We start from the raw sequence: 16,793 nt of genomic DNA on the forward strand, positions 1-16,793 counted from the left end.
TTGAAGACGATTGAACGACAAAAAGTAATGACAACAGTTAGAGAAGGCAGTTCCATGACAAGTTGGCCACTATGAAGAAAGTGGACAGTTATAGAGCGATCAAGCAGTTTTTAAGCGGTTGATCACGAAAAGATCATCCAGAGAGTATAAAAGGAAGAAAAGACATAGAGCAAAAGACCCCGAATCAAACACTCTCAAACAGAAAATATATAACTTTCAATTTCTTAGTTTAGATTTAAACACTTCTTTTCAGTAACTCGTGTGCTTGCGTCCCTTAAAGGCATTCTGTTTTATTTTTCAATTGTAAAGTCATCGCCAATAAAAACACCATTTTTTGATACTTTGTTTCAAGAGGTTTTTCCCTTACACAATCGTCTGATCCTTTTTAATTGTTAGTGACTAACTCTGATTTGTAAATTGTGTCAAGCAAATGAAATGTCGGTTTTATGTATCTGAAGCAATACGAGGTCAACTATCAAGCCCGCCAATTGGCCCAAATTTGGAAGATGATTTTCAAAATTGGGCTGCTCGGTCCGGATCCGCTCCAGTTTCAGCCTCATCCCGTTTCCCGCACTGACGTATAGAAGCAACTAGCAAGCGTTCTTGTAAATGTAATCGACCCCTTAAAATTCTCTGCAATTCGATAAATCGTCGAGATTCAAGATCACACTGATATCTCTCATTCCCAGGGGTAAACATTTCTCGATTGATTAATCCGCACACTTGTTAATCTGCTGAGTGCTATACTACTTTCATGATTTTCGTTTTTAGCTATGATTGCTCGCGTAAAGATTAGGGTTTTGTAATATTTTCTTCCCTCTCGCTTCTGAAACCACCGCTCTTTCGTTTTTTCGTGTAATACTGTTGTTAGATACCGAATTAATACTGTATTGCCATAAGTTTCAGTTCTAATGAACAAGCGGCGCCAATTTTAACTTGTATGTAAACAATTTATGGTATCTTGAAATTTATCCGAATAATTATCACAACTTCATCTGTATACCGCATAACAAAACCACAGAGAAAAGATGCGTTGTGTTTAAGAAAATTGGGCCATAAATTCGCGATTAATTCTTTTTTGGATTATTTTTCCTGGAAATGTCTGTTTGAGATTTAATATATGCTGGTTTTGTTTCTTGTTTCAGAAGGTTCTCCCTGTGTAAGTTAAGGTTTTAAAAAGATGGATTTTGACGAGTATGAATATTTAGAGAATACGGTGGAAAATCCCGAACCTAAAAAGTCAAAGGAGATTATGAATGGAGGTGTGGACAATTTGAAATCCAAGGAGAAAGATAGAAGTCAGAGTTCAAAACTCAAAAGTGAAGGTAATGACAATGATTTGGATAAGCACAGGAAACATTCAAGGTCAAAGGACGAGTTTAATGATAGCAGGAAAGAAAGGAGCTCAGGTCATCCCCCATCTTCAAGAGATAGGGAGATGAGTGACAATGATCGACATAAACATAAGCGGGAGCATAGAAACAGGGACAAGGAAGAGGGCAGTGGAAAAGAGAAAGACAGAGAAAGGGGCAAAGAGAGGGACATTGGCAAGAAACGAGAGATTTATCGTGATGGAGACAGGAGAGAGCATTGCCATGAATATGGAAGAGAGAGACATGGGGAGGGGGAGCGCGAGAGGTCTAGGGGGAGCAAAAGTTATTCAGAAAGAAATCGGGATGATCGGGAGAGGGAGAGAAGTAGGGATGTGGAAAGGAGCATAGACGGGGAGTATAAGGAAAGAGGAAGGGAGGAGTTTAGAGATCGCGATCATGAAAGCAGGTAGTGTTCCTGCTCTTCTATATTGAACATACTGATTTGAACATGTGTATCAATCATCGAAATTGGTGCTTATATTTTTCTGTATTTGGAAATTAAGTCGGTCTTTATGTACTCTTTCTTCATTAATTTGGTTCATTCCATATCTTTGTTGTTTTTCTTGCATTGACAGTTTAGACACTGGCTACCCTATCTTTCTTAGAAGGAAATTGGTGTTGAAACATATTAAATGGTTATTATTTCATCCAATATTTCACTTTAGGTTATTTTTGTAAGAAGGTACTAGTTCTAAATGGAGTTGAAGCTAAATACTGGTCGGTTGACCTCTCAAATCTTGATAAATATGCCGTGGAAAAATTCGGATGGTCTAGCTGTTGGTTTATGCTTTTTTCAAGCTATTTATTTGATTATTATACTTTAATGTTTTTCATGTCACAAATTGTAATGATTCCAGTCACAAACAGCTTTATCGAGTTCAAAATTTCTTGTAGTGTGTAAAGATGGTAATGTGTTCATTTCTACGGATGCTTATGTAGAATAAGGTTTAGTCCCTATTTGGTGGAGATTAAAATCATATTTTTAGTAGATTTCGATAGAAGTTGATGAAATGTGTGATAGAAAAATTGTGGGACCCATAAATTATGTGGTTGAAATTTAGATTTTAATCGGTACCAAACAGGGGCTTATTTTGCAGATTTCTATGTTGGAGTTTCTGTACTATTATTTTTAATTTTTCCCCATGGAAATATTTTTCATTATTCTTTTGTGACAGTTTATATTTATGTACACAGTGTGTGAATGTATGACAACACATGGAAAAGGTTGTATGTATTTTATATAGAATGCTGAATCCACTTCAGATGTAACCCCTAGCCTTCCAGCTAAAGAGTGGGTTCGATTCCCATTACCCACTTATATCCTTATTCTTTGTATTTGTTCTTGTTCTGTATGTATTAGTCTCATTTTTATATTCATAGGGTTGCTAGCTTCTAATTTAAGTTGAATGAAACAAGTGTTTACCATGTTTGTCGCTTTTTAAAAATTTCAACCGTGTGAAGTTGAATTTTAGGGGCATTTTTGTGTACCATTAGATTGATAATTCATTCCATTAGCAGTCTCTCTGTTAAGTGGTTAACTTGTGTAGCAATTGCACAACATTATTTTTCTTCTTCTTCCTGCTTTTGAGATAAAATAACATTTGAAAGATGTAATGGATGTGCTTGATTGGTTGCTTTGGCTATATTTTATATCTTTGTTTATATTTGTGCACGTAAAAAATTGTATCTTTGAGCATTTGGGGAAATTCTTTTGGTTATTCTAGGTTGTTTTGTTACTTCGATATATTTTCCATCATTTATGATAATAAATTTGCTCTTTGATACGATGGTGCAAAATGTAAAATTAGGTTCAGCATAGAAGGGACAAGCCTGTTGTTAATTCAATGCCTGCAGTTTTTCAGTGTTCATTTCTCTTAATTGCTACTTTGTTCCCCAGGTTTGTCTCATTGCTTTCTCATCAAGATGTTTCTTGTTTTGACCAAATGCAAACCTTAATACAGTTTGTTGACTCTATGGAGTTCACATGCAGGAGTATAATACATGGCTTTAACCAGTTTAAGAAGAAATTCTTGCCTCCCTTAGGGATTTTCTCTTTTATGACTGAGGAATTCTCTGAATATGTTATGTATATTAAGGAGTAAAGCACTCACGCAAACTTTGCTATGTGGACGTTCCAGGCTGCTGTTCATTACATAATTAGCAAGTTTATCAGTGATTGGGGTCAATTGGTATTTGACATAAGTTGTTTGTTTTCTAATTGATTTTCACAGAAGATACAAAGAGAAAAAGAAAGAAGTGGAAAAGCCGGAAGCAGATCCTGAACGAGATCAACGGACAGTTTTTGCTTACCAGGTAGTTGAGCTATACAATTAAGCTATTCTTGCTATACTAGGCTTATATCTGGAGGTCTCACGCATTCTCTGGTACAATTTCCAGATTTCTTTGAAGGCAGTTGAAAGAGATATCTATGAATTCTTCTCCAAGGCTGGCAAGGTTGACCTATATTGTTTTGATACTCTCTGTTGTGGCATGATTTGTTAATATATAAACTGTCTGTAATAGTTCTCCTGCATTAATTTATATGTTAACTTATTGGAGTTTTTTTTGGCTGCATTTGTTCATTACTGCTTACATCCATATTAAGCGCTTTAAACTATTGCTGCAGCATTTTACCTTTTTGATGATGATACTCACCATCGAATTTTAATTGCAGAAGTCCTCGTATTTTTCTCTCTTTTAAGTTTATTACTGATGACTTATTTGACAATTTCAGGTCAGAGACGTACACCTCATCATGGACCGCATTTCCAGACGCTCCAAAGGAATTGGGTAAATACTTATCCTTCCTTCCCTAGTTATATATTATTGGAGATGCAACTTATTTATTTTTTCTCGAATATGCGATGCTTGTTACTTTGATTCCATCAGTTGTCATCTTTACAAAGTTATATTGTCAAGCAATAATATCTTTGAACATATTTCTCAGGAGCGGATGAGCAGAATTTAGGAACTGCCATATCTAGCAATAATAATTTTGGATTTAGTATGACCATAATAACCTTTCTTGTTAACTTTTTTGATGCATTTCATGAAATTAAATATCAAAGTTGAAAAGCACACAGACAACTGAGATATAATTAGGGACAATGAGTTAGACAAAACAATGAGCAGTCTTTGTCCAGAGTTATTGGGGAATTTTCCCTATAAGTTATTTTTTTTATTTTTTATTTTTTCACGTGCTCTGGATTTGTAGTTCAATGTTTGGTAGTCTGAGAGAGATTGTATGATTTTTTGGCTTTTTGAGAGATTTGAGTCATGCTTGAAGAATTCAAGTGACATTGTCCTTTGGAATGAACTCAATTATTGAGTCTGTGAAATGTCAGCATTATATATGTTTTAGCACTTTGAAGGGTTCAGGGATTTGTTCGATACAGCCTTCATAAAGCATGCTTGTGAAGATATCCTTCAAATCTTTATTTCTATTTCTGCAGGTATATTGAATTTTATGATGTAATGTCAGTTCCTATGGCGATAGCACTTTCTGGTCAGCCTCTACTTGGTGTACCAGTGATGGTTAAGCCATCAGAAGCTGAAAAGAACCTTGTTCAGTCCTCTACATCTGTTGTTTCGGAGGATAGAAAGCTATATGTTGGCAATCTACCTGTTGCCATAAAAGAAAATCAACTTCGTCAGGTAGTTATATTTATGCGCGAGAAATTAACATGGTTTTATGACTAGAAATCTAGAGATATTTTTAAGTTTCTCCTTTTGCTTTTTTTATTTATTTTTATTTTTTGTCTTGACCTCTCTCCTTTTTGACAAGAAAGAGATTCATATATTGCACATAAAAATTTAGGTATTTGAACCTTTTGGCTCTGTGGAGTTGGTGCAGCTGCCCACTGATCCTGAAACTGCCAATTGCAAAGGTTATGGTTTTGTACAGGTGAGTTTGATATATTCCAATATAAGCATTATGAGGACAGTTTGTTTGTTTAGTTTGCTGTTCTAGTCGCAAAGAAAATCTGCTTTGGGGGTAGAAACAACCATTGTCAGACCTAATATTTGCGTGACATAACAGTAGTACTGAATTTGGATTCTGTGAAAACCTTTGCAACATATGGATAGTGAATGTAAACATAACATAGTTCCCTTGCAGTTTGCACGTCTTGAAGATGCGAAGGCTGCACAAAATTTAAACGGCCAACTGGAGATCGCTGGTCGAGTAATCAAGGTAATGAAACTTTCAGTAATTTATTTCCTCTGCCTTCAACTCTATACTACATTAATGTCATTTATATGCAATTACTTCTAAGGGAGATGAGATGCATAAAAGTTGTGCTAGACCTTTGTTTTTACGTTATGACATGAAGGTCTCTTTTTGAGTAGACCCCTTTTTCGTCGTCTGACGTATATTTAGGTATTATTGAGCTTATTTTTGACTGGTAATTAGAACCATCAATGATTGCTGAATTTGTGTAATAAAGGAATAGTAGGCTGGGAAGGAAGCATTATGGAAACTTTGGTCAGAGAAGGTAATACAGTGATACATTTAGGATGTGTTTAATGATTCAGGGACACCTGCATATTTAACTATAAATAGATCATATTGTGTGCATGCAATTGATGATTTATCATATTGATTTTGGCATAGTTAATGTAACTCCCCAAATCTTCATAAACACTGGAGCGTTACGAAAAGCTCAATTTTTCCTTTTAATAGATGCGGAGCGACACAAATAAAATAAATTCTTTATTTTCAACCAAGCATAAATTAAAACACGAGATCTGAGTTTCTAAAGATTTAAGCGTAGTCAAATGACTAATAAAACAAGTGGGTCTTTTGAACAATTAAAGCTTAAAAAGAGAGAGAGAGAGAGAGAGAGAGAGAGAGGCAAACTACTTGTTTATTTTTTTTTTCCTTTATTCGATTCACTTAGCAATTACCACAGTCCAATCGACCCAAACTAACTTGTAAAAATTTGTAAGAGTGAGTATTCGAACACACCCAGTAAAATACATGCAGTTTCTGTATACAAATATATAACAATAAACATTATACATTTCATATTATTTTGCTCTTATGGAGTATATCGGTGACCAAACGGCATACCTATCTTAGGTCCTCTTATAATCCCATAAGATTTCATATCTCTAAAAAAAACCTTAAGGTCCACCGACAATCCATGCATATTTACTTGAATATAAAAGTAGAAGGAAACAGAAAACACTTGCACATAAATTATCTTACCTTATTATTGAAATATATAAAAAAGTGTTTGAATGCACGTTCCAAAATTCCTTTCTCTACTCTGATGAAAGATTTATAGACCGACAATAATAGTTGAGGTATGAAAATTTCTAATTTCAAACACTCTTTCCTCTCTCGCCATATGTGTTATCAGAATTGATGTGAATAAAACTATTTCATCATGCCTATATCTATAGGTGTAGTAGGCTAGAGTAGTAGATAAAAATGCACTTTATTATTATCTCATTCAATAAACAAAAACCCTACTATCTCTATCCAAATACACGTGGCAGCCATATATCAATCTGAAAATTCAAAACTAATAAACCATAAAAAAAACCCCAACTTGTCCATGTCTTCCAATGCCTTATTATAATCAAAAGTCATTGCAAGATTTGCCTTTATCACTCAATTTATCTCTACCTCACGTGGCTGCCCCAAACTGATATGATTCGACTCCACGGCCTAGATTTTGGAATTTTCTCCTATTCTAATTTAAATGAATAGCAATAAAGTAAATAGGAGTTCTAATTAGATAACAATTGGCCTTTTTATCCTAATCAAAAGTAAGAAATTATTTACACGTGGCTAACATATTATTTAAATTAATATTACTTACCAACAAATGTTACATTCTTAGAACTACAATATCTTGTGCCTAACTTTACCAAATTAACTTTTTCTTGAGCCTAAAATACAAATTAAATACGAGCTATCCAACGAGTATAATATTGATATACTTAGAGGGTGTTTGGGAGATATTTTTATGTGAAAATGTATTTTTAAATAGTAAATTGATGGGAAATGTGTGGCTGAAAAATAAGGAGAAGTTTTTGATTTACGTGTAATATTATTTTAATAAAGAATTTGTGATTGAAAAGAAGAGAGAGAAAAATGCATTTTGAAAAAAATGGGTACCAAACGGGGCCTTATCCTTGTTCTATCAAAATCCAATTATTTGACCGAATATAAGAATTTAATATATTTTCATCTTAGTCTCTCAACTTTCAAAATAAAATAGAATAAATAAATTTTATACCAAAATTTTTTTTGGGAAGTTACATTTAATTGCTTCATCACTAGAACATCCATAGTTGTGACAATGGAAATGATTTAGACATGCTTAGATATAAACATTCTCTTGATTTTGATTTTATGAATTCTTGAGTCCTATATCTTTGTAGTACAAAAGAAGCATGTCCAGCTTTGATTGATCAAGTTCTGAGCAGTTTGCATGCGTGTTTTATCTTATAAATAAAAGGGCATAGCTTTAAAATATTTAATTTTCGTAAATTTCACAAATTGACATGTTATTCTCTATTGTAGTACTTTGTTCTATTTTACCCTCTTTGCTTGCGCACCGTGTATGGGTACAATATATCTGTTTCTGCCGGAATTCTTGTAGTAGATTTGCTTATGTTGGTAATCTATCACTTTTGCTTTTTCAATCTGTAGGTCTCTGCTGTTACAGATCAAGCTGCAATGCAAGATGCTGGGGCAAATGTTGCTGATTTTGATGATATTGAAGGCAATGGATTGGTCAGTTGCCACTTATTTGGGAGTATTAGCGGACCCCCTAAACCATATTTTATTTTCTATAAATGCTTATAATAAATTCTTTCACCCTATAGACGATGTGTTAATATGGTGCATTGAATTATCTTCTGTTACCCAAAATGGAGATGCAAAGATTAAATGCATACATATGTTCTTACATAAAAATAAAATTCATAGAAGGTTCTATCCAAATCCATTTATGAACCTCGATAATATTCTGAAATTGTGCATTAGGACTTGGCACTCGATGGAAGGAAAATAAAATACATGTAGCACAATACAAGCTATATGGAAGGAAAATAAAATACACGTAACAATACAAGCTATCAGCTTCTTGAGATACATGGTCCTTTGACGAACTAAACACAGGAGCCATGGGCCACTTGACTTGCCCCCCATAGAGCCTTTTCAATCTTATTTACATGCATGTAAACTGTAGCTGTGCCCACAAGCTAAGGCACAGTGTATTGTTGAAATTTGTAATAGAACTGATAGTAAGCTTCCTATAGATTGTCAGGAACTTCTTATCATTTGTGTTTATGGACTCATGGAAACAAAGGAACTATTTGAATGGCAGTTCTAATGGATTTGCACGTATAATTTTGTCACTTCAGCATGCAAAGTTCATATTCTTTTTAACTGGGAGTATTTATACGATGAATAGTATTTTATAGTTTATCGAATAGCTTGACATCCTAAAGTATTTTCTGAATATTTCATGTATAATAATCTTATGTTGCAATGTCCACATAATCTCTTTCTAATTTTTCTTGTTTTCTTCATTCTTGCCTTCGAGATTTTTGGGTTTCATTCACCAAAAAAATGCTAACTGCTTTGTCAACGGTCTGCAGTCCTTGAATGCTCACTCAAGAGCACTTCTCATGCAGAAATTGGATCGCACAGGCATTGCTTCAAGGTACAATATCTTCTAGCTTTGTAGCACGGACATTTCAAATAGGGTAGCATATCCGTGTTTACACTTATCAGACACGTGTTGATGCCGACACTCCTCCGACACTCTTACCATAAACATCTCTTTTTTTTAGAAAAAATATTTTATATTTTTAACTCAAAAGTTTTTAGTGAATAACAAATATGTACTCATATTAAAAAAGAATTCAACAAGAAAAATTAATAACAAGTATAAAATTAAATTTATACTATATAAATAAAGAATCTTAAAAAATTTAATCATCGTGTCGACGACGTGACGTGTCGTGTGCAGTACTTTTTTGAAAAATTGCATGTCAGTGTATCTAACACGTGTCGGATACACTGTACACGTGTATGTGTCGGTGCATCATAGTCTTCCTGTTTGTTATTGCTTTCTAAGATCGCTTTTATTTTCTTCTTACATCTGTCATGTTTGCAGCATTGCTGGTTCATTAGGCACCCCCATTGGTAATAGCCCTGGCCTCTCCGTGCCAACAGCACCAGTTCTTGGGGTTGCTCCTGTAGATCCTTCCCTTACTGCTAGTCTCGGACAGGCCCCAGTCCCTGCACTTGCGGGGTTGGCAGCTGCAGGCCTTTCAGTTCCTGCTGCTGCTGTTCCTTCTATAGATACCATTGGTGTTCCTAGTGAATGTCTGTTGCTGAAGAACATGTTTGATCCAAAATTGGAGGTTTGTTGAGCACATTTTCCTTGCTTACCTCTACTGCTAGTGTCATTGAAGATGCATTCTTGTTGCAGGCTGAACCAGATTTTGATCTGGATATAAAAGAAGATGTACAAGATGAGTGCTTAAAGTTCGGAACATTAAAGCATATTTATGTAGATAGGTAAGTTCATGTGCCATTTATACTGTTTCAATCTTCTGATCTTATTCCTGTCAATAACGCACCATTATTTTCTGTTGAAGAACTCTTTTATTGCCTATTTATTTCCTCTGCAACTCTCCTTCTCTCTCGCATTGGGGCAAACATTCACATAGTTTGTTGCTTGTAGCTAAGATTTTTTATTTTTTTATTTTTTTTTATTTTTATTTTTTTGTTTTTTCCTTGGCAGGGGCCTTTTTTGTGTGTGTGTCTGTGTTTTTTTTTTTTTGTGTGTGGTTTTTTTTTTTTTTTTTTTTTTTGGGGTTGGGTGTAATAATTTACAAAGGTTTTGATTTTATTTATTTTTTAGTAGGGGCTTATAATTTTGACTTTGTTGTCATTTTGGAAATGCGCTTCCCTGTAGAAATATGCCTGAAAACATACCCTTGGTTGAAAGTTGGTATGTTGAACTAACACCCTTCTTGACAAATAGAAACACTGCTGGGTTTGTATACTTGCGGTTTGAAAATACCCAATCTGCAATTGCTGCACAGCAGGCGCTCCATGGGAGATGGTTTGCTGGAAAGATGATCACTGCAACATTTCTGGTAACACGCCCTTTTCTCCTTTCAATTTTTGCTCTGAATTCACTTGGAAACTGGGCTTTAGCTTGAAATACTTTTTGTCATGCAGCTTCCTCAGAATTATGAGGATAAATTTCCTCATAGCAGATAAAGACTATTTAAGGACATTGCAAATGGCTTTTGAGTGTCGTGTGCAATTGTAAAAGATTAGACTTCTCTTGGTGGCTTTTATCGTATGCTAGGGGGTGGACTGAACTGGGTGCAAATTGATACATTCTTTGCTTTGTTTTGTGAAGATTTCCATTTGTACAAAAAACCGCTTCACAGAATTCTGCCAGAAATCTCACGTGTGGGACTCATGTTGTGATAAAAAATGCCAAAAAATCCCCCTACCCACCTGTTGCTGTGTCTATTCTGTATGGCTTCTGTGTGTGCAATTTCTGTACACGCAGCAAGCTTCTTGTTTTGTTTAGTCCTGACTAGTTTAAACACTAAATATTGTAAAGGCTATAGCTTGTGGTGAACGCTCTATAGCTCTAGTTTAATGTTATGCCGTGAGTAGATGTTTTGTTAATTTTGGAATTGAGGCATCCAGCATGCTGATTAATTTTCATTTCTAATTGGAATTTAAGGTTTTTTTTCCAATCCTTTATTTGATTTTCGATGTATGGAAATTGCAATTATTTTTGTATTTTGGCTATGAATGAATCTGGATTTAAATGAAGTCTTGCATGAATTCTATCTAATGAAGTTAAATTATTACTTCTTTCCTTTCATCAATGTATTTTTCACATTTATTATCGAGTATGGTTAGGATAGGCCCATTTCGATTTCTGCAGTAAAGCTCAATTTAGCGTTGTATGCCAGAGGTCAGATTTCCTTCCATTGAATAAGTTCTTCAGGATTTCTCTCAATATACCTTCCGATTTGTTGGTGTTACTCTGAATTTTTATATGCGATCTATGCATCATTCCGTGTCTTCTAGCGTTAATTTAATTTTTAGCACAAGCTTGCATTAATTTTATTTATGTGACCGTTTGTCTGCAGTTATTATACTTTTTAAACTGGCGCTAGTAAAATGGCTGTAGCTCCACGAAGTACTTACCACCTTGTGTGATCAATGTAAAATCTCATCTTCCCCAAAAAAAAGTTAAACCCAATATGAAAAAATAATCCCGAGGCATCTTTTTGAAACACGAAGGAAATGTCACAAAAATTAAAAATTCGGCACATGTATATTAGATGTCGTTTGGATTTTAAAGATGACCATGGTTTTGATGGTTTCAGTGAACTAAGAAATTAATTCAGATTCTGTAGTGCACTATTTTGTAACAAAAATATTTTGCAGGCAAAAGATATAGAGAAAGGTCCGGTTAGGACTTGGGATGAAATAATTCGTATTGAGCGAGCTTGGAAAGATGCAGTTATCGATCTGCCGTATCTTAGTTGTCAGATAATTAGCACTAGACTCTGCTAGCCATGTTTTATGCGCACAAAAGATATGTTTAAAATTTATGAAACGAGTTTTTACATTTGTTGCTAATGCTATAGGTTTTCATACTTCGAAAATGTCCGATCTCAGTTCACAACCTTAGTTTGCGAGTATGAGTTGCAAAGCTCATCGGAAGTTTCCCTGTCACTGGGCAACAATTTTTTGAAACAGGCGTTGGCACGGACGCTACTGTACACACAAAAAAGTGAAAACATCAAAAGTCAAGATTCAGTGTTTTTTCATTAGAAACATCTTTGTAGTAACGGAATCGACAAAACCATCATTAAACGATCCACAGAAAAGTGACTTGAGTAGCATAAACTCCATGAAAATCCAAAAAGCAAAATCTAAACGAAATGGATCGGTTTAGTGGTCGAAATCGACATTTTAAACTTCTAAGACATAAGTTAAGGATTATTGGGACACTTTAAACTGAAAATTTGATCGATAGCAACTTCCACATTGTCACGGATTTGATCGATGCTCTTGAGGGCACCTGTTTTTAAAAATATATTGATGATAATAAAATCCTAACACTACTGAATTGGCCTGTTTACTGTAATGTTCTAAAATACGCGCATATGTTTTGCATATATTTTTATCGGTTCTAAGATCACTTGCAACTTCTTTGATGCCCCTACTTGAGGATGACACATGCATTTTGAATGTTTTGAAACAACTATAATCAATGGGACCAAAAAGAGTTGAATGTTATTTATCCAGCTTTTCTTGCTCAGTTTGGGTTTTCGTTGTGTTTATGTCTCATAGAGATCCTCATTTATTAATAATAATCTCTTAACTTTGCACCGGATTGTAACGTTGTGCAATGATGAGTTGGGACAGGTTTGTCACTAATTGGTCAAGCAATTTGTTTGGTATCTCCATGATGTTGTTCTCATACTTTTATGTATGCTAAATGCAGGAAACACTTCTTAATCTGCTGCTAAGGAATTTCCTTCACTACAACCTATATGATCAAGCGGAGAAGCTGAGTTCAAAGGTTTCTCGTTTTGAAGCTCACTCAAATCAGAAGGCAATTTTCAGCACAATGTTTCCTTAATGTTTCACATCAACCTTTAAGGAATATGCTTCCATTTCTTATTTTCTTGAACAGTGATACTTCAGTTTATAGTTCCTCAACTTCTTTACCCACTTTTAATCACTGTTTTTTTTATCTTATTTTCCTCTGTTCGGCAAAATCACTGTCTATTCCCATATTTGTTTCGAGATCGTTTCATTACCCTTTTGCTCTAGTTATTATTTAGACATGAATATGAGAAATGTAGTTTGTAACATTAATACATAGAGAAGATAACCGTGCTCCGTGGCATAAATTACATTCTAAACAGAATTTTTTTCATCCGTTAATGACATGCACTGTCTAAACTGTTGGTACTATAACAGCATAAGATGTGCAATTGTAAGCTCTTAGAATAGTCAATAGACCAGGTGATGTCGTGATGTTTTGGCAACTAATCAGGCACTCCATCTGTTGTGGTGGTACCGTACTGTATATATTTGACATTATATTTGTGTCTCTGATGTTCTGGATGAAAATCTCCATAAAAATATGACATGTTTGCATACTAGTAGTTATAATATTTCTCTCTGCTTTATCAAACATCTTCTAAAACTTGGTTTCTTTAGTGCAGACTCCAACTTTTGCATATTTAGGTGTCGGTTCTTGATTCTGATTTTCTCTCCATTTATCTGTTTCAGTTTTGCTGTCATCTTTTTTATGTTGGAAAGATCAGGGCAATTCAGTTGTTATACTGATGCCAAAGAGTCCCTTTCCCAAGCTGCCAGGAAAGCATTTGTTTCTGCTCTTTGTTTCCAAGTTCAATGCAACAAGTGAGCTGTTATTGTCCACTTTACTACTGGGAGAGATTCCTGAGAGAACTGTTTTTATGCAGAAAGGGATGGAAAAAGTTCAGGCCATACTTCAAGCTTACAAATGTGAGTATGGGGTATTAAATATGAAAACATTTTCTTACAAATTGACAAATCCTAGTGACACTGGCCGACTCTTCGAGTCTCGCAGTGGAACTATTTTCTGCACCTGTGCGGCAGTAGTCGCACTCCGTTCACCTATCTTCCGCCAATTTCCATCATGAGTCTAGACATTACCCATTGCATATATCGCCCGCAGGGCTTACAAGCATGGGATCACCCAAGCAAATCCTTCTTGTTAACTTTGTGTCTGGAAAATGTTTCCAGATAAAGCGAGCATCTTCAGTTCACCTCCTCTAATTGTGTGCGCAATTTCAGGCTGTTCGGATTGGAGATCTGAAGCTGTTTATAACAGTTGCTGAGAGGTTTGCTAGCACTTTCTGTGCAGACCGTACTAACAATTTAATTGTTAGGTTGCTCCATAATGTCATAAGAACTAGGCTCCGCAACATCAGTATCTCATACTCCCAGATACTGGTTGATGCTGCTTAAAGGCTGAGATTGGATTCTGCAAACCCTGTTGCTGATTCCGAGAGTATTGTAGCCAAAGCAATTCGAGATGGTGCAATTGATGCTACACTAGATCACGCTAATGGTTGCTTGATATCAAAGGAAACTGGGGATATCTACTCCACGAATGAGCCTCAAAGTGCTTTCAACTCATGAATTGCTTTCTGCCTAAGAATGCACAATGAGGCAGTTCATGCCCTTCGATTCCCTGCTAATTCCAACAAAGAGGAGAGTGCAGAAACGAGAAGGGAGAGACAAGAGCAAGAGCAAGAGCTCGCTTAGCATATAGCTGAGGAGGAGGATGATGAGTTCTAGTGATGACAAAACTGCATTGGGTTGGACTGCAGGATTCTCTCTTGCAGCATGACGCAATACGTAACAAATTTCCAAGAAAATTCAATTACCTGGTGGTAATGGGGCTACTAGTCTGCAGTGGATTTTTGCCTTCATATCCCAATATCATATGAGATTCTGGTTTTATGCTCGAGCATTTGTGGTTCTGTTTTGTATTAGAACTCAAAATCCTGCCCCTTCGTTTCATAAACATTAATGAATTTTTTTATGAGCTTAAACTGCATGGTTGATTCAGAATAACTGTTGTTTGTAAGGCTATATTTAAATCAATTTAATGGCGAAAGTATGGCTGTTTAGTGGGTTATTTTTTCCCAAATTGTTTCAGTTTTGATCGGTCTCGAATGTATTGCCATGAAATTGCTATCTAAATGATTCCTATTTTTTTAAAAACTTCTAGCAGATTCCTATGCACGCGAGTCATTTTAAGCTTTATGATGTTGGAATTCCATTGCAATTTGATAGGATTTTGCCTGGATAAACAAAATAATGTTTGTGGAGTAACTATGTTTTATCCATCACAAATGATTTGGTACTCTGAATTATGCCATATGAGTTCAAGCAGTCTCATCTTATTGTGGAACAAATTTTCAGGTCTTTTACCTGCTTTATACGTAGAAAACGAGAAAAAGAAGCAGCCCCCAAATTATTACTTAGTGGTGGAGGCGCTGCACTGGATGAGGATTCATTTGGGGGTCATGGTTATGCAGGAGGGAGTGGTCGCTGTAGTCGTGGTGAAGATGGCGGTGGTGATAATCATGATCTATGTTGCCATTCTCCAATGTTTTCTCTATCTCAGCCCAGATTCTGGAAGGATTTCGTGTTAACTCAAGTAACGACTCTCTGACATGATTGGCTTGAATTGTTTCACTATCCCTTTTCTGTGACAACCAAAGGAAGAGACCAGAAAGTTAAAATCTCGTATAAATATAATCACCAAATAGATGTTTTTGAGTTACCTCTACTTTGAAGATGTTTGAAACCAGACATGTATGTCTAGTTGTGTTCACATCAGTTATTTCCAAGCCCAAAGAATTCAAAGCCTCCAACAAGTTCACAAATCCATTTGACTTGTGCTCACAGAATATCTTCACAAATAACTCATTCCCATCTAGTTGGAAGACTTCCACTTGTGGCTACAAATGTTAATGTCTCCTCTCATGATCAGTTTTAACACATACAAAGAACAAAAAGTTATATGAGATTTGCATCCAATTTAGTCGTAATACGTACCTCCATTTGCAGCTGCAGCTTCTCATTCGTATTTTCTGAATCGTGTTCCTGTTTCGAGATGTTAATGCCAACATTGGCAGATGGTCCCCTGTGAGAAACTTTCAAATACTTCTCCTGTTCGTATTTAGCAGCACGTTTCATTCCAGCTTGGTACGTAACACCTGGTTGGACATTGTTGTCATTACTGTTTGTTCCTGATGTTTTCCTTGCGTCCTCATCATCTGAATGTCCTTCAAGCTCAATTTGGAGTTCTTTCACTTGTTTCTGCAGCTCCTTTACATAATCAATTGCGTCTCCGAGTATAGAAGCTCTATCCAACTGCAAAACAGTATAATAGCACTATATAGTATCAAAAATGAAAATGAAGTTAAAAATCTTATCCATCGTACTATCTCATCATGTCCAGCACTATATACCTTTGAAATTTTAGGGACTAAGGCTCGAAGAGTATAGAGCCTATCATTAAGCTTCTTTCTTCTCTTCCTCTCAGCCATGAGGTTTTTGCATTGAGGTCCCTTTCCTGTTCTTCTACCATACTTTGCTGCATCTTCTTCATCATCATTCGGATCAGAATCATCTGAACGGTTATTCTCTCGTGTAAAAGAGTCATCGTCTTTCACTTGGCTACCAAATATGTTACTTTGTAATGTTTCCATCTCCTGGAATCCATTCTCAATCGACGGGGCGAAAGGGTTTGATACATATGTTCCTTCAAAGAAAATATTGTTACTCGTGTTTCCTGTTTCTCCCGTGCCACTAAACTGTTGGAAATTAGAGAC

General features: G+C 35.6%; 2 protein-coding genes and 1 pseudogene across 4 annotated transcripts; 2 read left to right on the top strand and 1 right to left on the bottom strand.

Moving 5' to 3' along the window:
• The first annotated feature begins 559 nt into the window (after positions 1-559).
• On the top strand, positions 560-11,119 carry LOC111410532 (RNA-binding protein 39-like). 3 transcript variants are annotated; one of them, XM_023040924.1, is made up of 14 exons: positions 560-691; positions 1,146-1,779; positions 3,605-3,686; positions 3,771-3,827; positions 4,108-4,163; positions 4,826-5,027; positions 5,191-5,277; positions 5,491-5,565; positions 8,038-8,121; positions 8,991-9,055; positions 9,512-9,761; positions 9,830-9,918; positions 10,388-10,502; positions 10,588-11,119. In XM_023040924.1, the coding sequence occupies exons 2-14, from the start codon at positions 1,181-1,183 to the stop codon at positions 10,627-10,629; spliced, it is 1,803 nt and encodes a 600-aa protein (XP_022896692.1). In that variant the 5' UTR covers positions 560-691; positions 1,146-1,180; the 3' UTR covers positions 10,630-11,119. The 3 variants fall into 3 exon arrangements, with proteins under 3 accessions (XP_022896692.1, XP_022896693.1, XP_022896694.1); XM_023040925.1 differs by having other exon boundaries at positions 603-691; positions 1,149-1,779; XM_023040926.1 differs by lacking the exon at positions 560-691 and adding an exon at positions 3,182-3,270 and having other exon boundaries at positions 1,649-1,779.
• Positions 11,120-14,220: 3,101 nt separating this feature from the next.
• Positions 14,221-14,777, top strand: LOC111411410 (annotated as a pseudogene).
• A 556-nt stretch (positions 14,778-15,333) lies between these two features.
• LOC111410533 (transcription factor ABORTED MICROSPORES-like) lies at positions 15,334-16,787 on the bottom strand. The gene is made up of 4 exons (XM_023040927.1): positions 16,431-16,787; positions 16,015-16,332; positions 15,741-15,917; positions 15,334-15,662 (listed from the first exon to the last, which is right to left on the bottom strand). Exons 1-4 carry the CDS (start codon positions 16,668-16,670, stop codon positions 15,435-15,437), a joined length of 963 nt encoding a protein of 320 aa, XP_022896695.1. The 5' UTR covers positions 16,671-16,787; the 3' UTR covers positions 15,334-15,434.
• Positions 16,788-16,793: the final 6 nt, after the last annotated feature.

Source organism: Olea europaea, chromosome 15 (assembly GCF_002742605.1).
Source record: "Olea europaea var. sylvestris chromosome 15, O_europaea_v1, whole genome shotgun sequence".
In the NCBI taxonomy this organism is placed as follows: Eukaryota; Viridiplantae; Streptophyta; class Magnoliopsida; order Lamiales; family Oleaceae; genus Olea; species Olea europaea.